Raw genomic sequence first — 23,906 nt, 5'->3', positions numbered from 1 at the left:
CCTGCACTGCACTCTCCTTTACTGGAGATTTCATCCCCCTGCACTGCACTCTCCTTTACTGGAGATTTCATCCCCCCTGCACTGCACTCTCCTTTACTGGAGATTTCATCCCCCCTGCACTGCACTCTCCTTTACTGGAGATTTCATCCCTCCTGCACTGCACTCCCCTTTACTGGAGATTTCATCCCTCCTGCACTGCACTCTCCTATCCCTCCTGCACTGCACTCTCCTTTACTGGAGATTTCATCCTCCTGCACTGCACTCCCCTTTACTGGAGATTTCATCCCTCCTGCACTGCACTCCCCTTTACTGGAGATTTCATCCCTCCTGCACTGCACTCCCCTTTACTGGAGATTTCATCCCTCCTGCACTGCACTCTCCTTTACTGGAGATTTCATCCCTCCTGCACTGCACTCTCCTTTACTGGAGATTTCATCCCCCTGCACTGCACTCTCCTTTACTGGAGATTTCATCCCCCCTGCACTGCACTCTCCTTTACTGGAGATTTCATCCCCCCTGCACTGCACTCTCCTTTACTGGAGATTTCATCCCCCCTGCACTGCACTCTCCTTTACTGGAGATTTCATCCCTCCTGCACTGCACTCCCTTTTACTGGAGATTTCATCCCTCCTGCACTGCACTCTCCTTTACTGGAGATTTCATCCCCCTGCACTGCACTCTCCTTTACTGGAGATTTCATCCCCCCTGCACTGCACTCTCCTTTACTGGAGATTTCATCCCCCCTGCACTGCACTCTCCTTTACTGAAGATTTCATCCCCCCTGCACTGCACTCTCCTTTACTGAAGATTTCATCCCCCCTGCACTGCACTCTCCTTTACTGGAGATTTCATCCCCCCTGCACTGCACTCTCCTTTACTGGAGATTTCATCCCCCTGCACTGCACTCTCCTTTACTGGAGATTTCATCCCCCCTGCACTGCACTCTCCTTTACTGGAGATTTCATCCCCCTGCACTGCACTCTCCTTTACTGGAGATTTCATCCCTTCTGCACTGCACTCTCCTTTACTGGAGATTTCATCCCCCCCCCGTGCACTACACTGTCCTTTACTGGAGAGTTCACCCCCCCCTGCACTGCACTGTCCTTTACTGGAGATTTTATCCCCCCCTGCACTGCACTCTCCTTTACTGGAGATTTCATCCCCCCTGCACTGCACTCCCTTTTACTGGAGATTTCATCCCCCCTGCACTGCACTCCCTTTTACTGGAGATTTCATCCCCCCAGCACTGCACTCTCCTTTACTGGAGATTTCATCCCTCCCCTGCACTGCACTGTCCTTTACTGGAGATTTCATCCCCCCCCCCCCCCCCTGCACTCTCCTTTACTGGAGATTTCATCCCCCCCCCCTGCACTGCACTCTCCTTTACTGGAGATTTCACCACCCCACCCCACCCCCCACCCACACTGCACTGCACTCTCCTTTACTAGATATTTCATCTCTCCTGCACGGCCATAAGACGACTGCCACTCCCAGACTAGTTTACTAAATCAAAACCAGCACTGGACAGAGCTCATTAAAATACAATACATTTCTTGGTTGTTAATGGGGATCATGTAATTTGGCAGTTTGATATTTTTGTGGAAGATTAGTGTATGGATGATAATACATGTTGGTGTACTATGAAATACTATAGATGCAATTGTTAAATGTTGCATCCCCTTCCTGAATTCTGGAGATCCCCTTTATAAACATTGCCCCTCCTCCCTAAAAACATCTTGCATCTGCCTCCAAATAATATTTTTTTTTTTTTTTTTTTTTTTAAAGTTTATTATTAGTTTATTATTATTTTGCCACCTTGTTATAGAGTTCAAAAACAGATTTCATTGGTAATGTTCTATATTCCTTGAAATCTCAAGTCTAGGATTTGCGTCTGTGGCATAAAAACGATAATGTTACATTATTTTATATTTTCTTTAGGATATAACTATTGATGGTGACATAACAGAAATTCCTGAAAATGAAGTTGGATTTCTGATTGGAACATTGGAGACAGAAGATGAAGATCGTCAGGATAAACACACTTACCAGGTGTGTAATTGGTCTCGTCATATTTGTTTTAATTGCTAGTTGTAACAACATTTTTCATATTTAGAATGTTTATTTATTTTCATGCCTATATTCAATTAAATTTCAAACATGTTCCCTTGTATGCTCAAATATTTTTGCTATCTGGGTTGTCAGTCCAGGACAGAGGAGAAATTAGTCTATTTGGCTTTACAACTCCACATTGAAAACATTACCAAAATCACTGGAATATGAACCCATTACCCGAATATGAGCCTTAAATCTAATGTTTTATTAAATGTGCCATATAGAAGGCTGGTAATAAAAAATTTCTTTACAAAAGTATATATTATTGTTACAAATATTGAGAAATTGTTTTCAAAAATTAATAGACATAATTGCATACAAGAATGACTAATTCTTGGTCCATAGTTTATCCAAATTTAAAATGTTGATAATTGTTTATCTTTTTTTGATAATTACTGATTCATAGTTTATTAAACTTTTTAATTTGCTGATTACTATAATATGTAACACACATTTTAGCTGATTACATTTTGGGAGACATTCAAAGTTAAACATAAAATAATGACTAATTTCACATTCATACATTATCAAACTTTTTAACTTTGATGATTGTTTTCAAACTTTTTGAACAATGTAATCTATCTTTCAGCTGATTATGTTCGAGAGATATTTAAAGTTAAACATAGACAGATGATTAATTCTTCAATCATACATTATCAAACTTTGTAACTTTGCTGAATGTTTTCAAACTATATTGATGATGTAACCTATATTTCAGCTGTTTAAAGAGACATTAAAAGTTAAAACATAGAAGAACACCTAATTCCAGATTCATAGATTATCAAACTTTAAACATTTTCTGATTTGTTTTCAAACTTTATGGACGATGTAACCTATATTTCAGCTGATTACGTTTTGGGAGATATTCAAAGTTCAGGCAGGTGGGAAACTGGTGTGCTTGAAGTCTCTTGACTATGAACAGAAGAAGGAGTATGCTGTGACTATCAAGACAACGGACAATGGCTCACCCTCACTCTCCGCGACAAAGACTTTCTATTTCTCTGTGAAGAACATCAACGAAAAACCAACACAGATATCACTGTCACCAAATGAGGTTTGAATGTTTTAAAATCTCATTACAAGTTATTGGTTAAATTATGCTAATAAACATAAGAGTATTAAAAAGTATTTAGAGAACCCACTACCATGGTTGGTGATACAATGAAGCATTTACTGTGTTTGTAAAATCTAGAATAAATAAACAGGAAATGAAGAGTTTATTTCCAAAATGTGATATATGCAAGGTCTCACTACACAGTTCACTTCCGGGTGAGATTTCATTCCTCACAGTCCACTATAGTTCCTAATTGTGACATATGTTGTGGTTCACATATTTACTTCTAGGAATTGGGGAAGAATTAAAACAGTTTGTATGTTTAATGGTAAGCCTTCTGGCTGTATTTTGCCCATGTTATTTTGTAATATTGTGCATTGACATTTTGGGACATGTGTGTATAGCGGAAGAGACAGCCGGAGTGAATTGGTTAATGAACCACCTGTTCGGACCGGTACTACATCCAGATGCAGTCATGTAGCAAAAACCTGAGATGGAAATGTTCCCAATTTTGGAGTGAAAATAAATGCTTATATAATGTATGTTCGCAATAGTGTATGTTGTTAGTGCTAACGAGAACCCGTTCTATTGGCAATCTTTATTTGAAGTTGGGCAATTTAACATGGAATTCAATGGCAGATGACATCTATGTAATGAGACCCTAGTTTCCAAATTTTGAACGTAGCATTTAAGATATACTGATGTTAGAACAACTCAGCAATTTAACAATAGAGTTTCAGTTAAAATGCAACCTATGCCCATCTTAAAACTGTACTTTATGTTACATAATGTTGAATCAAAATCATGTTTTTTTCAACAAAAAAATGACATAAATTAATATATCAATTTTTAGAAATTACCTCTTTAAATATATATTTTTGCATTCCAAATTACAGTGGTTTTTGACAAATTTACATTTCTGTTAATACATTTGCTTGTAGGCCTACATTGTAGTTTGTGTAGAAAGAAAGTGAATAACTTTTATGTGTGTTCTTAGTATATGTGTGTTATTGCATAGCAATGCTTTGTACCAGCTGTCTTGTACATTAAAAGCCTATGTATAGATCTAAATTTAGTTAATTTATAAAATCGATTCCAAATCACATACTGTACATATAAGTATATGTCTGTATATTGTGCTTATTCAATTTTTTATTTTCACTGTCTAAATATCTTTGTAATGTAGGTATCTATGGCTGCACAGCCTGGCAGTACGGTGGGTTTTCTGGAAGTCACAGACCCAGACAACAAGGTTGACAAACAACAAACCTTTAGGTGCTCCGTGTCAGACAAGGAAGAACGCTTTGTTGTGAATCAGACAAATTTAGCTATACAGGTACAGATAATTAGTTCTACAGGGGGATTGAAAACCAGCTAATTTTAATACTTTTAATAACTGTGGTGTCAAATAATTTGGGTATTTCTTAACTCTTCAAAACCAGACTCTATGTAAACCACAATTTCCACAAGACAGGATGTTTTTCATGGTTCTTTTTTAAATATCAGTACAGAAACCCACCCAGTGGCAGGGTGATGTGAACATTTATTTTCCCGTAGTAATTTTTCCCCTCTCTCTGAGGGGGTTGCAAAATATATATCCTGGGAAGGAGGACCCACTGTTATTTGTGCTGATCCTTAAACCAACTCTGGGTATAGAGTAGGTATCTTTTTTTCAGATAATTAGCAGCAAGAAAAGACTTCAATAACTATTTCTTTCTTGTCTGTAGGTTGATGGTAGTCTACCAAACAATGAGACTGTGTTGCCCGTGAGTGTCACGTGTACTGACAGTGGCCAGCCACCTCTGAGCATGTCACAAAGTATTGCTATACACATCAAACTGAAGGCAGATGTACCCAAGGTCATCAAGTTACTTGGCAACCACCAGGTTGTGGAAAATCAGGCTGATGCTTTGGTTGGAAAACTGGCAGTTGTGAATGCTCTTAACCAGCAGGAAATAAAAGGGGTTTGTATTACAAGTTCTATCTCCATGCTATTAAAACCAGAGGTGGATCTAGGGGAGGCCCCCCTAAATTTGCGACAGTTATATATTTTATTATATATTAATTTTCAGTTTTTTACGATCCCCCTCCAAACCTCCTCCAAAGTTCCCTTGGCATTTCGCCTCATGTCAATGGGGCCCCCTAAATGGATTTTCTGGATCTGCCAGTGAAAACTTCAAAAGTCTATACCCAAGATTTAATAGTTTCACCCATAAAAATACTATGTAATGAAGTTAAACTGCTGCCTCAGATTGGTTTGATGTTACTATGATGTTAGTCTTCAAATGTTTCTGAAGAGTAAATCCAGACTTTTAAAAGCACAGGGTCTGGTCTTTGTTTAACAAAAACAAGTCACAAAAACAAGTCACAAAAACAAGTCACACAAACAAGTCACACAAACAAGTCACACATTTGAATGTCATGCAAAAGAGCATTATTTATAATCAGAAGAATATTTTACTGATGAAATACTGAATGTTTTATTTTTGGTAAAAGAAGAAAAACAAACTATAAAAAATAAAAACATTTAAAGAGTTACAATTAAAAGGAGAGCAGATGTATCTGTTTCTAACATTATGGTTAAGATAACTACTTTGATCTACTTTGATGTTTGTCATTATTCAATGGTTTTGTTTCAAAATAAAGCAAAAACAAAGAATATTAATAATTAATGTTTCAGTTATTCAGAGCTAACAGCCATAACATACTTGCTATAATTTGGGATATGGGACAATAAACATTAAAAATTAAAATTAAAAACCCCTGATGCCCAGTAAGACAAAAATCTTGTATTTCAGGAATTTAAATTTAAAGTGTTAGACTCTGTGGAAAAGACAAAAGAAGCAGCAACCATGTTTGTAATTGATGGAATGTCACTAAAGGTAACAAAACCATTAGACTTTGAGGAGAAAGGAGAATGGATGGTCACCATTAAAGTCACAGGAAAGTATGGTGAAAATCAACCAGTCGACGCCCAAGATGAATTCACAGTAAGCTTGTCTTTTCTTTAAGATTATATAAAGATTTTATTGATTAATTGAAGCTAAGCAGTTAAACTATGCTTAAGAAGCATTCTTATTATGCAATTAGTCGGACTGGTTTGTTGCATGAAATCAAATCTCTTGTCGCATGCAATCAAATCATACAGTGAGAACACCTAAATCAGAACATTAATCTTATACACATAAGATTAAGAGTCGCTACGATAAATCGCATAAGAGAAGTCGTGCAACTAATCACATAATAAGAATGTCTCTTTACTAGTATTATTTTTTTTATTATAGAGTTAAAAACAAAATTCATTATGATAATTTGATGGATTAAAAGAGACAACAACATATGTTCATACTGAGTATAGGATAATTAACAGGTCATGTTGAGTTATCTGTATCTTTTTAACATTCAATACAAATGTATGAGGCTCAATTCACTTACCTTAACTTAGGCAGATGTAAATATATGTCCTATATTTTTCTGTGCAATTCAACAAATTTGGGAATTTATTATGAGATATATTTGCCAAATTTAACTTAATTTGTATTTGATTATTTACTAAATAACCTGACAGTTCCAAAGTTATGAAGACATACAGTGTGAGTTTTTAATAGAGTGGGATGGCAGTAGTAAATTCTAATCCATACACTATTCACAGAAGTTAGGAGGAAAAAAGGTACATGATATATTGTGAGTGCGGAAGAAACAAGACTTGATTATAAATTGATTTTTAATGATTATATTTTCAGATTAATGTAATAGATGTGAATGAGGCCCCAACTCATATAGGTTTATACACCTCAAGTGTCCCTGAAAACAGTCCACCAGGCACTGTAATTGGTGATCTCAACACTGTGGATTCGGAGAAAGACCAGACCTATATCTATACACTTATGGCTGTTGCTAAAGGGTACTACTCTCATTGCTATTAATGTTCAAAATAATATGCATGTATTTCAGTGTATTGGAATTTTACAACATATATATATATATATATATATATATCCCTACTTAGGTTTAAGCATGTAGCCCTTGGTACACACCTCTAGGCTGTCTGTCCAAGACAGGGGTTAATAACTAGTTGTTACTGGTTAATGAAAGAGTTTGATGCACTGGCTGTCAACATCCCCATCAAGCCATCAAAACTGTCTCCTGGTATCAGCCTGGGACAGGATTTAGCTCAGTTGGCAGAGCACTCGCCTGATAAGCTTTGATTGTAGTACTGAACCTGCTTGGTGGACCCATTCTCATATTGCAGGCCCGTACGCGGGGTGGGGTGGGGGGTGGGGGGTGGGTGGGGGGGGTGCGAGGGGTACATACGCACCCCCCATAGTCTGCCGAGGTCCGTCCGTGGATGTAAAAAACATTTACTTCCCAGAATGCAGGAAAATGCATCTCCTGCATTCTAGATTAAAAAAAAATTTGATTACGCACCCCCCAAAATAAAGTTCTGCATAAGGGCCTGTATTGGGGTTTTTTTCTATTCCAACCAGTCTGGTATATCAAAGGCCATGATATGTGCTGTACTGTCTTTGGGAAAGTGTATATAAAAGAACCCTTGCTGCTAATGGAAAAATGTGTCAGGTGTCCTCTACGATTACCTGTCAGAATTATCAGGTGTTTCATAGCCAGTAGCCAATGATTAATAAATCAATGTTCTTTAGAGGTGTCGTTAAACATATTTTGCTACCAGCCAGTATTGGGATGCATACCCGGTACAAACCAATGGCTTAGGGTACTGTGGCACTGAAACCAGTGTATTTCAAGTCGATAGTGAGTTGTTGTATAAAGCTTTTGCTATTACTTTGAATTATTGTTTTTTCAATAGCAGATAATGATTTTTGAAATATATTTTAATCATATACATGTGATGTAATATCAATACATTGTAATAAAAAATGTTTTGTCTGATTTCAGTGTTCAGGTCACAGATCCAGATAAGGAGCTGTTACAATTGTTTCATATTAGAAACCGAAGTTTAATTATTGGTGAAGCCAGCCAGTTCTTGAACTATGAGATATCAGATGTATTCACCTTGAAGATCCGGACCATGGACTCTGGAAGTCCACCTCTTACTTACGTTGGTACAGTCCATGTGTTGGTGAAGGACAGGAATGATCCTCCTTCCAACATCACTCTCGACAACACTAAGGTATGATACGACTGTCACTGTTCTCATGTATTTTCTTTTATGCCTCATGTATTGCTTTATTAATCTCCTACCAGTCCAACTGGAGAGGACTATAGGTTTCATCTCCACCCTTCTGTCTATCTGTCCATCTATCCCATATATAGTTTATATGGTCTTTTTTCACATTGCCTCAAGATAGTGTGCTGAAATTTTGTATATAGCTTTATTTTGTACTGTTACAGGACAAGGTTGACTTTAATGACTATTTTCGTATTTTTTCAAAGAATTATAGCCCTTGTCTGTCCGTCAATCTGTCCCATATATAATTTTTCTGCCTTTTTTTCACATTGGCTCAAGATATTGAGCTGAAATTTTATTTGTAGCTTTCTTATGTGCTGTTACAGATCATGTTTGACTTTAATGGCAATTTACCCATTTTTTACAGTTATGGCCCTTGAATTTAGGAGATACCAAAAATATGTTGGTCTTTAGCAGTATTCTCGCAGTGCTTGTTTATGTAGTTTTTGCATTATGGTTTGGCTACATATTTTAGTTATTAGTATTCATAAGTACAGTACAATATGTTTGTTTTGATGAAAACTCGAAAACTTGTGATTAATTATTGCCTTTCTTATTCAAATAATAGAGACTAACAAGACTCACATCCATGTTTGTCACATGTGTATTACATAAAAGTTATTTAATATTGAGATAAAACGAATCTTTTCTTCATTGGGATCAGACCGACTTGAAATTAATGTCAATCATATCCATCACTCACAAATGAACTACATCAACAGATACTCAAGTGCAAACTGTCAACAAAACAACTATTTCTAATATGGAAGATAGAGTCGCCTTTCATGTAATATACTAAATTAGCAGTTTATGTAATATGATAATAGACTCTACTGTAAACTAAATTAATATTACAATATTTTTTTTAGTGAATATCACCTTAGCCCATGCCATGTAAGTTTCACAAACAATCATTGGTATCTGCAATGCACATCTTCAACAAAAATAATGTGTGTGTATAAGTTTTGTAACTTGAGGCAAAATGTATAGGCATGCATTTTTTCCTCTGGTAAAGTGCTTGCTTGATGCATAGTCTGTTTGTAATTGAGATCGATCTCTGTCAGAAGCCCTCTATTTGGCTATTCTCATTCAAGCCAGTGCACCATGACTGGTATATCAAATGCCTTGGTTTGTGCTATCCTGTCTGTGGAATGGTGCATATAAAAGATCCCTTGCAGCTAATGGAAAAATATAGCAGGTTTCCTCTCTAAGACGTCAAAATTACTAAATGTTTGACATCCAGTAGCCGACGATTAATACATCAATGTGCTCTAGTGGTGTCATTAAACAAAACAAACATGTTCTGCTGGTTTACAGTATTTGGGGTTGTAGCTGTCTGTTCTCCCAGCCATCCATTAGCTATGGGCCTGTTAATGAAGCAATACCAATGGTGTACCGGTCTGTTGTTCCAGATTGTAGAAAACAGTGCTGAGGGTTCGGTGGTAGGAAGTCTGAGTGTGGAAGATGAGGACAAGAACCAGACACACACCTGTGAGGTGATCAACATTCAACAGGTGCCTTTCAAAGTGAGTTTGAACAAAGAATTTAAATATAGTTTAGTCCGGTGGAATAACACTAGTATTACACCTTGAAGTAGGTCAAATATATTAAAATATCCTTAATTATTAGGACAAAAATCAGCCACACACTTTTCAGGTGATCAACATTCAACATTCAAGGTGAGTTTGAACAAAGAATTTAAATATATTTTAGTCCGGTGGAATAACACTAGTGTTGATTACACCTTGAAGTAGGTAAAATATATTATAATATCATTAATTATTAGGACAAAAACCAGCCACACCCTTGTAAGGTGATCAACATTCAACAGGTGCCTTTCAAGGTGAGTCTGAACAAAGAATTTAAATGTAGTTTAGTCTGGAATAACACTAGTATTAATTACACCTTGAGGTAGGTCAAATATATTAAAATACCATTCAACATGCAGCAGGTGCCTTTCAACGTGAGTTTGAACAGAGAATTTAAATATATTTTAGTCAGGTGTTACACAAATATATTAAATACCATTAGTTAATTTCACACATTAAAAACATGATCTTATAATTTAATCAGTTCTATTTGAGTGGATTGTCATATATGATATAAGACTATATGATCATCTATGTTCAAATTGTGATATTTGGATAGTATTGCCTACCAAGACAAGATTAGCATTACCCGGTAATTCATTTTCATGTCACCTTATTTTCGTGCTTATATCCAATTATGGTTCCAGCACACTGTCCTGAGCACACACATCAGCTATCTGGGCTGTCTGTCCAGGACAGTGTGTTAGTTGTTAATTGTTAGTGGTTAGTGAGAGAGAAGAGGGTGTAGTGGCCTTACTCTGAGTTGTTAAAACTCACTCTGGGTCGGAGCCGGTACCAGGCTTTGAACCCTGTACCTACGAGCCTTATGTTTGATTGCTTAACCACGATGCCACCAAGGCTAGTCAAGATTGGCAACAGGTATTTTAATGATTGATCAGTAATCCCTGTTGTTTTCTTGTTTCATGTGTGTTCGATTGTTTCAGGTAATAGACGGGCTGAAGTTGGTTGTGTCTAGGGATGAGCTGGATTATGAAGGAGCCAGGAAATATGTTGCAGAGGTAGGAAGAGTTTAACTACTAGTAATTAGCAACAGATGTGTCTCTAGTGATTAACAAAAGAAACATGTTACATAGACATTAGCAAGAGAACATTGGTGTTGTAAATAGAATACATGTATACGGATTGCCTCTTTTGCTGTTGTAACTTACACGGAGTTGGATGTTGGATTGTATGCAGTTAGGAGATAACCATATGGAGTTTTTTAATTTGCGGGTGTTATGGTTTATTTGATCCTGCAAATGTCATTTTTGCCCGAAGGCATTAGCCTGAGGTTAAAAATGAAACATTTGCAGGCATCAAATAGACAATAACACCCTCAAACCTAAAAAACCCAATATCGTTAGGTCCATTGTAAACTGAATCGGTTTTTTACAGAACTACACATGTAACTATATTGTGTATTTCTTGAAAAAATACCTGGCTACAATCTAATTGTAGACCCTTGAACCGTCAACTTGGCCTGTTCCAATTGCTAATGACGTCGTTTTCTAATGATGTCATTAGCTTTCCGGGTGCCATTTTCATTTGATCCCAGAAAATGAATGTAATTAACCAATCACAATACAGAACACACTCGCCATCAGTTTACAATACATAATAGAAGGCAGTAGAATGATGTTTTCGTTTCATTCATTCCAACTTATTTTCGTGCTTATATCCAAATTAGGTTCAAGCATGCTATTCTGGGCACACACCTCAGCTATCTGAGTGGTTTGCCCAGGACAGTGGGTTAGTGGTTAGTTGTTAGTGGTTAGTGAGAGAGAGAAGAGGGTGTAATGGCCTTACACCTACCCACTGAGTCATTAAAACTTGCTATGGGTGGAAGCCAGTACTGGGCTGTGAACCCAGTACCTACCAGCCTTATGTCTGGTGGCTTAACCACGACACCACCGAGGCCGGTTTTCCTTCCAGTTTCCCCCAGTGTCTGGTTATCCAGTCATTTGCTTCATGTATTAGCAGTTGGTTAAAATGAGGTTAAAGATCTTGATTGCTTTGATCCTAACACAAACTTCATTTAACATTTACCAGATGACTCTTTCAAATAAATATCAAGGCCAAGGTTATTTGAAACTAACTTAAAAATTTCTGTAATTGCTTTAAAATAGGATTGTCTCTGTGTTAAAATTAAAATATAAAATACATATCATTTCTGTTGATATATGGTTAATTGTAATAACATTTTTATTAGTAATTTATTAAATAAAAACTTTCAATTTTGTTTCTTTTCAGATCAGTTGTCAAGATGAAGGAGCCGATGGCAGTTTTCTTAAAATCACTAAACCAATCACAATTGATGTTACAAATGTGAACGAGGCACCTTACAACATTAGCCTATCAAAGCTGAAGATCAAAGAAAATAGTATTATTGGTCAGACTGTTGCAGAAATCAATTCTGTTGATCCTGATAGTGACAAGGTATTAAAAATATGTTTGATCCAGTTTACACATTTTTCATATGTTATGTATTCATTTAATCAAATTCCATAAATTTGTGGTCTTTGAAAGAAAAAAAAGATTGATGTATATCAATATTTATTTTTAGTCTTTTTTTTCCTAAATATGGTGTGGTGGTGGGTGTTTTGTAATAAGTCCTGAAATACCTAAATATCTCTGTAATAATATGTTGTTTATATAGACTACAGTTGATATTGTGAGGACAAGATTTTATTATGCACAGGTTATATAACAGTTAACCAGCAGCCATTGCTGGGACCTCCACTCGCTCAGTGTATGAATCCAATGCCATTGTTTAAGTATCTTGTCTATTTGTACGATACTGTACTCCTGTTACTGGTATCTGTACAGTCTCCTCTACAAACCATTATTAGTCCTCTACCAGTCCAACGAGAGGGGACTATAGGTTTCATCTCCGTCCTGTCTGTCTGTCTGTCAGTCTGTCTGTCTGTCCGTCCATCTGTCCTACATATAGTTTTCCAGATGGGTTTTTTCTTTTACAAAGTGTTGAGATATTGAGCTGACATTTTGTGGATAGCTTTATCATGTACTGTCACAGATCAAGTGTGACTTTCATGATGATTTACCCATTTTTGATAGTTATGGCCCTTACATTTAGGAGATACAGAAAAACAAAATCCAGACTTTTTTTTGGATTGCCTCCAGATATTAACATTTAATGTATAGCTGTATCATGCATGGTTACAGATCAGGTTTAACGTTCATTGCGATTTATCCTTTATTCACAAGGTTATGGCCCTTGAATTTAGGAAATATGAAAATTTGTTGAGCCCAGTAGGGGACATGTATTGCTTTAGTAGTACTCTCGAATTCTTGTTCTCTCTTTGTTGCAGGTGACTTACAAGATCAATAATGACACAATGTTTGCTATAGAAGGTGACAACACATTGACAGCAAACAAGGTGTTTGACTATGAGCTGCTTCAGTCTGCACAATTCACAATTACAGCTACAGATCCTGAAGGTCTTTCAGCATCTCAGACATTTACCATAGAGGTATAGTCAGTTCATAAATGTATAATTATTGTGATTACATCTAAAAAAAAGATTTTCATTTTATCTTTGACAATGTTTATATATAGTTTTATATTCTTTTTATACAATGTATTTATAATTCTTATAGCTATATATAGCAAAAAAAATCTAAATTTTGTAATTTATTTTAAAACCAGTTATTCAAGTTTGCAAAAATGCAAGTTATAGTTCTCACTAAATGTTTTAAACTATCATTGATTTGGTCTATAACTATCAATATAATAGGGTTACGTAAAGATCACTGGCATAGCTGGGTGATGGGGTGTGTGTGTGTGTTGAGGCCATGCCCCCCCCCCCCAATTAACTTCTTCCCCCTTCACGTTTTATATTTTCCTATAACACCATTCGTAGGCAGTACAGTAGGTGGCCCCTCCCTTATGTTGGTGCCCCCAATATAAAATCCTGGCTATGCCAATGGTCCTGATTTTGTAAAGTAAATTTAATATACCACCTGTGGTGTGTGTCTAGGTTGAAGATATGAATGAGCCTCCCTCTAGACTCACTCTCAGTGCAAACACAGTACAAGAGAATTCCCCTCCTGGAACTGAGATCGGCATTCTGAGAACAGAGGATGCAGACCGAGGCCAGACATTCACCTACTCGCTCACACAGATGGAGACAGACAAAGGTAACTTGTTAATAGTTATCAATAGAAAGAAGTATGGTTTCTTTGTAACTATTAAAATTTATACCGGCACCACAATTCTTTGTTTGTAATTAGTAAAAATTATAACAGCTATTAATTAATCCTTATGTAGTTTGACAGCATGCAGCACACCATCATGTTAATTATGTTGTAGATGTGACGGCACACTGCATGCCACTAGTACTTTGACATCATGAAAAGGCTCAGTCTATAACGTCATCCCAGGACAGAATTGAAAAGGTTAAATTGTAGGAAGTTGTCATAATGTGTATGGCTGCCAATTAAATGTATATATTTTGAACATGTATTTATGACAACAACCAGTATTTATATTGCAAATATTCTACAGAAATAATGCTAGTCTTTATTTATTTATACGCAAACTGAGATCTACACATGTTAAATAGATTGTAGATGCAATTAACCCTCAAATATAAATAAAGTTTGCCTTGTTTAATGACACCACTGGACCACACTGATTTATTGGATGTCAAACATTTGTTAATTTTGACATAAAGTCATAGAGAGGAAACCCACTATATTTTTTCCATTAGTAGCAAGGGATATTTTATATTCATCATTCCACAGAAAGGATATCACATGCCACCCCTCAAATATATACTCATAATTATGGATTTTTGTACAGGTTATTTTGCAATCAAAGAGAACAGGCTAGTAACAGGATCGACTCCACTGGATTACGAAACCAAGTCTGAATACAACATTTCCATTACAACATCAGACAGTGGAACTCCTCCACTTGGTAAAACGGTGTGTATTGGCATATTTGTTGTACCAATATTAAAAATATATATATTGTCTACTAATAAAGTAATGGTACAAAGCAAATTCTGTTTTTCTATCCCTGCGTCCCTTCTAAACGCAAACATTAAAATTATTTTTATTGCAAGGTCTATTTTTTTTACATTTGGGAGGGGGTAAAAAGTGCAATTTAGCATTAACCCCCTCCATTGACTCCATGTATATGGTTTGTACACTCATAAAAAGGGTGATAATTATAAAAACTTCATAAAGTTAATCAAATACTGTTTGTTTAATTATGTAGATAAACATATATTATTATTCAATCTTTTTCTTATAATTAAACAAAAATTATAAATTCAAAATAATTTTATATTTCATAATTACCATGCAGGAAGAGTTTACTGTTGAAGTGAAAGATATCAATGAAGCACCCACAAAGATAATCACAGACAACATTGAATCGATCCCTGAAAACACGACCGTGGGTTTCGTTGTGTCCACGCTACACGTTGAGGATGACGACGTTGATCAGAAACACTCATGTCACGTGAAGGACGACAGGTCGCCGTTTGTTGTGAAGGCGGAGGAGAACAGCATGGCTCTGGTGCTGGCGGACATGTTGGATTTTGAGAAAACATCACAGCACAAGATTGAGTTGTCCTGCTCTGATGGGCAGTTTGATGTTTCCAAGGTGAGAAATTAATTCTCAATTGTTACTCTTCTGTAAATGGATATTGTAATACATATTAGTATTCTTGACGGGATATTAGTACAACTAGTGCTAACGATTTTCCTTAAAACATTAATAATTTTTCTGATATAACTAGATCCAGGCATATGTGTAGTAGAGACGGAGGGGTTAGAGATCAAAACGTCTCTTTACTCCAAGCAAATTGTTTTTTTCAATGTATTTTGTCTGGTGGAGCATGACCCAATCCCCCTAAAATCTTTGATCACCACAATCTAGATCCCCCTCCACTACTTCCTGCATACACTCCGGACAGTGTTAAAATATGCATTTTAACACCATTGGTTGATCTTCCCTCAGTAAGAGTATTATGCAGAAAATGTCATTAATAGTGGTCCAAAAACTTTAAAAACTAAATAATCCTAGACTCTCTAGTTTTCTTCTATATTTATGTATAGTAAATAATTTTATATGTTCAAGATAGCTTGCTATTGACACAGTCTATATATTTTTTTCCTGCTGGGATTCCATGTGCAATATCCGATATCTTATCTAAAATAGACATATCTGACCCTTCATTGCATGTGGCAGGTATAAAAGTAATTCAAGAATGGTCAAAAAGGTTGAGAAGTGTACTTAGTTCTCCACAACAACACCACATAAATGTTGATCAATTGTGTGTTATACAAATGTAAGATACTCATACAGGTATCAGTACAGAAAGAACAGTGATACAGATGAATAACAAAACATGAAGGGATTTTAAAGTAATAACAATTGTATACTAGACCTGTATTTTGTGGTAACTTGTACATGGGTTACCACATACTATACTTATTTTAGAAAAGCATGAGCATTTATTATTATTATGTGATAGAGGAATATGTTTCTTATGTTTGTTTGTCAGGTGGTAACAATAACTGTAGAGGATGTGAACGAGAAGCCGACAGCGATAAAGCTTGATGCTCCACTTGTTCTGCCTGCGATGGGAAAGGCTGGCTTTGTGATAGGTAACTTAACAGTGGAGGACCCAGACCGCGGGCAGACACACACATTTAACACACAAGGACCAAACTCTGATCTCATACAGGTGATGACAACAATTAATACAGCCATTTGCCATTAAAAATTATTGAAAATATTTTTTTTTTTTAAATATATGAAAAATCACATATGTAATGAAAATACAATAAATAAGTTGAAACATCTTACTACTATTACTATTATTGCTACTATTGCTGAGATTGTGGTGGTGGTGGTTTTGCTGCTGCTACTACTACTATCACTGCTGCTGCTGCTGCCACCAACACTGCTACTACTGCTGCTGCTGCTGCTACTGCTACTACTACTACTACTACTGCCACTGCTGCTGCTAACGCCACCAACACTGCTACTACTGCCAGTATAATAGTTCTATGACTAAACATGATAATGATTATATCTTATTTCAGGTTAAAAATAAGAACACGCTAACCTTAATAAAGCCAATTCCCACAGCGCAGATGGACAAACCAAATCCGGAACTGAAGATTAGTATCAAGGTCACTGACAATGGACAACCAAGCCTCTCTCTGGAAGAGATCTTCACTTTCCCCATCACTGGCATTGACCTAAAGGCTCTCCAGCTTCCAGATATCACCATTAGTGACACCCGCATCAAGGAGGATGCTCCAGTGGGAACAGTGATTGGTGCTCTGTACAATGTAAATCAAACTCTCGGAGAAAACATTGTCTTCAAAATTACTGATGATGATTTAGACTTATTTGAAATCAAGAATAATTCACAGTTAGTTTTAGCTCAGAGTTTTGATTCAGTTACCTCCCATTCTGTAATGGTGACAATTCAGGCAAAGAACATGCAGACGCAGCAAGTATCATCCAGGAAAATCACCATCTTAATCATAAGGTCTGTTAGGTGTATGAGAGCTGACACTGGATGTGGTGCCAATGCCAAGTGTGTGAAACAGAATGAAACCTTCGAGTTTTGTCAGTGCTTGGAAAGCTTTGTTGGGGATGGTTACAACTGTACAGATGTTGATGACTGTAAAGAAAGAAAACAGAATGACACTTGTCAGAACAGAGGGAAATGTGTTGATGAAGTCGGTGGCTTTTCCTGTAAATGTGAGGGCTTCAGTGGTCCACGCTGTGAAATTGATAACTCACAAAACAATATCTGTGCACATGTTTCTTGTTTGAACAATGGCGTGTGTACACAAGATAATACTACATCTGAAGGGTATAAATGTGTCTGCAAAGTTGGATGGACTGGCAAGGTGTGTGACCTCAGTGTTGATGACTGTGTGAAGTCTGTCTGTTTTGCAGGAGGATCTTGCATTGACAAACACCGCACCTACATCTGCAGATGTCCGCCAGGTCGATCTGGCATACACTGTGAATATATCACAAAGTCTTGTTCCCACAGCTCCTGTTCCTCCTCTGAACTATGTGTGCCAAAGGTAGACCAAGAGGACAAGAGTTGTGTTGAGGAAAAGACTTGTATTGTCGTCCTGAAATTCAATTTGGGTAAAGTGGATGTAGATGAGTTCAAGGCTAGATTTATGGATTTTGTTTCCAGTTATGGGAGGTTTCCCACATTTGCTTCAGCTGGATCTCAGAGCACTACAAGCAGAAGGAAACGGTCTAGTGATACCAATAAACATCCCAGAGTTTATGTTCAGAGTGTGACACAGCCTAGTAATGGAAAACTCAAGGTATCATTTGTTGTGATGGATTCACAAGATGTCGGTTACACAGTAAAAGAGGTTCTCACCTCACTTGAAAAAACTTGTGCAAGCATAGGTAAGTAAATGCATATTTCTTACTGAATTTGACTCTTAAAAACTCGAGATTAATGACTTTTGGATCTTTTTTTGTCAAAGAAAAATAGTGTCGGATGATTTTGTTTATTTGAATCATACATATGTTTAGGTTTGGATCTATGTGTAGCTATTAAACTTGGTCACTTTCAAATATTTATAAACATCACATAATTATAATACATTTATTGCTATTATATGCTTGCTATTTGATATGACAGCCCAAACTTAGGAACCACTGAAAACCAGCAGGAATGGAGGATACCAGCAGGAATGGAGTATATCTTGAATCTTTGAAGAAACTGTATTTTCTTTATTTTGAGGTCATTTGTATAAATTCTATTAAAAAAATATGTGAAAATATTCTCATTAAATAAACTATTATGAATGTTTTTATTAAAGCTGATTATTTCACCTTGTATCACTGATGCTGTATCAAATATTTTTTATTTACAGACTCTGCAGATGATCCTGAAAGTCTTTTCTGTCCAGCTATTCAAGAGGCTGTGTTAAAACAGCCAGTTCCAGGTGGTGGTGAAGAAGGAGGAGGATTACCGCTGCCAATGATTGCTGGTGGTGCAGGTCAGACACTGGAGTCAGACAAATATTCATTCATCACTGACATCCATTTCATTTTCTAAAGTAAAATAAACCATTAAAAGGTGGAATCCCACCCCCAAATCATATAGCCAAAGTTTAAAATTGGTGGCTGGCTACCTTTGACCATTATTGGCTCAAGTATGACCACATTTTACCAAGTCAGTGTGATGACCATTGATTTTTCAGAATATATATACATGTGTGTGTATATATATATATATATATATATATATATAGTCAAACTTCGATCACTCGACCTTCGATCTCTCGAAAACTTTGATCTCTCGATCTGAAGCGACGGTCCCGGCCGAGTTGCTATACAAACTAGTAATAACGACCTTCAAAAACTCAAACTTCGAAAACTCGATAACCTCGATCTCTCGACTTAATTCTTTGGTCCCACCATAAAGATTTAATAGAGTATGCACCTCTAAAACTCGATGCATGTGGCTTGATCAAACTGTCATTGCTGATAGTATTTTAATATGTATTGTCAATCATGTCAAACAAGCGAAGCGCACCTGTCTCGGGTGGTCTTGGCTTTCGAGGATTAGGGTGGTAATTACAGAATAATAGATCGCCGACTAAGCAGAATGAAATGATCCTATGTTTAGTAGTCGGTGTTCGTCCATGGTGGAGAGCCTCGCTACGTAATATTTAATTACAGACACAGTCTAGTTAACTTCAAAGAGCATTTGTAAAAATTGTTAGCGCTGTTTGTTTTTGCTCTCAGAGGCGTGAATCGTGTCAACTTTAGCTTTTCTATTTATGTATCTATTAATGTTTATCAGTCACCAGTGATTTAGTTATGTTAAAAACCGATACATCACCGATAGAGCAATCTGGGGAAGGACCCGATAATATGGGGTTTGCCAGATCAGTTTTAAAAACTTACTTTTACAATATACGCAAAATGAATGTACAACAGGCATCGAAGATGCCAACAGCTGGGATGGGGTGGGATGAGATGGGGTGGTGTGGGGTGAGGTGACTGATATATTAATTCGCCTTTCAACTGGGGATGCATAGTTTTTAGAGTTCAGAGGGCACGCTTCTTACAATATTAAGCGAAATAAACCAGCTGCAATGCTGCAACCAGCATATATATATCCTCCATGAATTAATTTTTTAAATTATGACATTATAATGACATTATAAGGACACTGCCATGTTGCTTCTTTGTATCCAAAGTCCCTTCTTTCTAAAGCTGCAATCCAAGTTGTGGTTTTTAACTTACAGCAAATCCTGTTGAATCAGTTTCTCATTTTGATGCTCAGAAATATTTGAATTGCTGGTGTCCAGTGCATAAAATCAGTGCAGTAAAACTTTTATGAATATCCAGATGATAGTCTTGAAGAAAATTAAACAAGATTGTTGGGATGAATCAAATGTAATCCTAGTCTTGTAACTCAACAACTATTGGATGATTATGTTTCCATTGTGGAAAAGGGAACAGCCATTTTACTTCATAGGTTAATGTGACATACATGTATTATGTAATTTGTTTTACTAATCTTACTTTTTTGTTTAGTACATGTCACTGTTTATCCTGTTCACAACCTTAAACATATATTTATGCTAACATCAGTAATTTTATTTTACAATTTTGCCTAGGTGGTGGTGTCCTGGTGATAATAATAATTATTATTGTGGTTGTTTGCATCAAGAAGAAAAAGAAGGATTCCGACCAGTCAAGCAAAACAGAATCTCAGCAAGATGAATCCAATCATGTTAGTTGTATTTTTAATTGAATGCTAATATATGCATCTCTCTTTTGATTGTGGGTGTTTTATGGCCGAATTTTTTTGTTTTGTTTTGTGGAGGGAGTGGGAAGGAGGGAGGGAGGGTAGAGTTGTTTTTAAATTCCAATTCACCCTTCATTCTCGTCTTTCAGGTACTATTATGTTTTCTTTTCATATTAAATCTCTGTTTTTGATTTCTCCATGTTTTAAAATGGTACTCAGGCATGTGTGCTCAAGTGTATTTTCCAGGAAACATGTCTTGATCCCCTAAATAAACTTTGCTTGCTACATGGTGGCACCCCCCCCCCCCCCCCCCCCCCCCAAAAAAAAAAAAAAAAAGATCATGTGCGCCTGGGTACTTGATACTTCTGCAAATGAAAACTAAAAATATGAGTAGACATGTGACAGTAGTGGGTTTCATGACATGTATGATATATAATGTGTAAGATACCAAGACCACAATTGAACTTTGTTATAAAAATTATTTTAAAATAATTTAAAGTTATAACTGATAATAAAGTAATTATAGTCCTAATTTAAGGCTTTTAGCAAGCAAACATACTTTTAAAAATAACGTATAGCAATTTGCTATACAGTCACAATTTAAATCTTTAATGAAAGAAATGCATTCTTATTACCCATATGGTTAAAAATATCTTGGTACACTTGGTGGGATGTAACACTTCAACGTCACATGATGACATCATGGATTGACATCAACCAAATGAGACGAGTGATATTAATTAAGATCGATTATGGGCAATAAATAGAATATTAAACTCACTACAATTTCATATCATGTTTTCTCATGAAATAATTTTCATTGTCACTCACTAAACCTGAAAATTATTTCACTCGGGACATAAATATAATACGAAATAGAAGCTTGTTTAATATTCTATAATTATGTGAAATGTGTTCTGCAGTGTTAAAGTTATATGAACTTGTACAAACATTAATGGTAAATGAAACCCAACAGTAAGCCCTTAATGAAAGACAAAACTTTAATAATTATTTTCTCTACTAGTACTACCAAGATTTGTTGTCCCACACAGTGATGATGATGTAAACTGCTTTGTCTGCTCTTGGAACTGTTTCAACAGGGGTCAAAATAAATAGACCCCTTTTTTTTTTAATGTGGCGAACCTTTGTAATAAAATAGCTAATTTTTTATTTGAATGACATTAGCAATCATGTCACTGAAGAAATGTTTTTGATTGAACATTACTAATGCACCTGACTGTGTATGAAGAATATGTGTTATACTGAATGCTTTGACGATTACTCTCTATTTCAGACCACTGGTAATTCAGTACCTCCAGCATCGTTGCCGCCACCTCCACCTCCACTGCCTGTCTCTTAAAAAACAGTCCACTTGAGTTTCTGTACATCGAGAACAATCAGCAGTTGTTAAAGGCATACTGCCATGGATTTAAGGACCATATTTCTAAAAAAAATGGATAATAAATAAAAATTACATTAATTGTTGGAAACCAAATCTAGCTATCGCATCACCTTAACTGAACCATGATGGAGTGAAATCCATGTCATCCCTCTTGGCAAGTTTAGTTTTTGAATTATGGACCATTGCCATAATTTAATTATTTTTACAAAATGTCATTAATAAATGGAGTATGGTGGTTATGAAGATGGTTGAATAAAGTACATTTAGGGACAAATCAAATTATTTTTGTTCAGGTAATACTTTGTTAGACCATTAAATAGGTCAGTAGTCTGTGACAATATGCCTTTAATGAATAATAAACTTATTAATTATACCGTGAAACCTGTCTAAACTGGACCCAAAATAAACCAGAATCCTGTTAAAACAGCTAAGTTTAATGGCCCAGAATGTTTTAAATTCTAAAATGCAACCCTCTAAACACCAGATCGTGTTTAAATCAGATAAATATTAGGTTCCCAGTGTGATCTGGTTTAAACAGGTTTCATTGTGTATTATTTTGTATATAGTCTTGTTAAGTGTTATAAAATATTGACATTAAATTGCGATACTAGATTTAGTCAGGTGTTTGATAACAAAATTTCCCTAGCTATATTTAGGTAGTATTTTTTTCTCTCTCCGTCTTTCTATTATGTATTTGATAACTTATTCTAATTCATAGGTTACTGATTTAATGCAAAATGTTAAAATACCTGTCTCTACTGGAGAAACCATAAGTACTCAAGGTCAGGGTGGGTGAAGAAGAATCGGAAGTTACTATTAAATAATAAATGAGGAATATATTATTTTGTATGTAGTCATGTTAAGTTTTCTAAAATATTGACATTAAATTTTGATACTAGATTTAGCCAGAATGATCAGAAAATTTCTCTAGCTATATTTTAGGAGCATTTCTTTTTCTCTCTGTCTCTTTGATAACTTATACATGTTTACCGTACTAATTTAACACAAAATGTTAAAATACCTCGATCTCTGCTGGAGACACCTTAAGTACTCGGGCTAGGACTGGTCAAGAAGGACTTGTATCCGTCTTCTTAGATCTTAATACTCACAAGGGAGATTACCGGTACTGTAATCATTAATTACTGCTGTTGGAAGCAGTATAATTGTGGACATTAAAATGTCTAAAGATTAAATAATGTTGGTAGTTAATTTTGGGAAAAGGACATTCAATTACAATTTTTAAATGTTGTCAATGAACAGTGATCAATATTCATTACTTAAGACTTTGTAAATATTATTGAATTAAATGTATTAGTCTTGAAATAAATCTTATTTGCCATATTTTTCTCATTCTTTGTTGAACATGGACATGGTGATGATTAATTAATTATGTTTCTTGTCTAGAAGTGTAACAATACGGCAATAAAGTACCATAGTGCCATACAAAGTCCACTATATGATACACTGATGCATGGCAGCTGTATTGCAATACATGATACATACATGTACATGTATATGTCTTACAGTCGAGGTGCATACCTTTTCTGTTTTGCATAAATTAATTTTGAGTCACTTGTTCTACAAACATTAGGATGACGTGAAACATTGGATTTGTTAAAATTAATAACTTAGCTGGACGTAATTGATATATAGTTTAATGGTAAAAACCCTGTAAGTTCAAGAAATATTTTACACTGCATAATAACTAGGATCATTAAGTATCACGATACGTATCATATCGCAACCCACTTATCGG

At 35.9% G+C, this 23,906-nt stretch overlaps 1 protein-coding gene across 1 annotated transcript in view; it reads left to right on the top strand.

The window, feature by feature from the left end:
- The window catches only part of LOC121370037 (protocadherin Fat 4-like), a 66,086-nt gene extending 43,821 nt beyond the window's left edge, over positions 1–22,265 (top strand). Inside the window, exons 38-56 of the mRNA XM_041495134.1 lie at positions 1,939–2,049; positions 2,957–3,166; positions 4,353–4,502; positions 4,894–5,130; positions 5,965–6,156; positions 6,910–7,070; positions 8,078–8,312; positions 9,782–9,895; positions 10,903–10,977; positions 12,209–12,394; positions 13,288–13,449; positions 13,957–14,116; positions 14,781–14,905; positions 15,291–15,590; positions 16,495–16,677; positions 17,039–18,386; positions 18,860–18,985; positions 20,618–20,733; positions 22,043–22,265. Of these exons, the coding sequence (XP_041351068.1) occupies positions 1,939–2,049; positions 2,957–3,166; positions 4,353–4,502; positions 4,894–5,130; positions 5,965–6,156; positions 6,910–7,070; positions 8,078–8,312; positions 9,782–9,895; positions 10,903–10,977; positions 12,209–12,394; positions 13,288–13,449; positions 13,957–14,116; positions 14,781–14,905; positions 15,291–15,590; positions 16,495–16,677; positions 17,039–18,386; positions 18,860–18,985; positions 20,618–20,733; positions 22,043–22,108 (4,257 nt within the window). The 3' untranslated portion in view covers positions 22,109–22,265. The remainder of the gene's footprint in view (positions 1–1,938; positions 2,050–2,956; positions 3,167–4,352; positions 4,503–4,893; positions 5,131–5,964; positions 6,157–6,909; positions 7,071–8,077; positions 8,313–9,781; positions 9,896–10,902; positions 10,978–12,208; positions 12,395–13,287; positions 13,450–13,956; positions 14,117–14,780; positions 14,906–15,290; positions 15,591–16,494; positions 16,678–17,038; positions 18,387–18,859; positions 18,986–20,617; positions 20,734–22,042) is intronic.
- Positions 22,266–23,906: the final 1,641 nt, after the last annotated feature.

Source organism: Gigantopelta aegis, chromosome 4, assembly GCF_016097555.1.
Source record: "Gigantopelta aegis isolate Gae_Host chromosome 4, Gae_host_genome, whole genome shotgun sequence".
Classification (NCBI taxonomy): domain Eukaryota; kingdom Metazoa; phylum Mollusca; class Gastropoda; order Neomphalida; family Peltospiridae; genus Gigantopelta; species Gigantopelta aegis.
The sequence above is the reverse complement of the archived record's forward strand: the minus strand, read 5'-3'. Positions and strand labels throughout refer to the sequence as shown.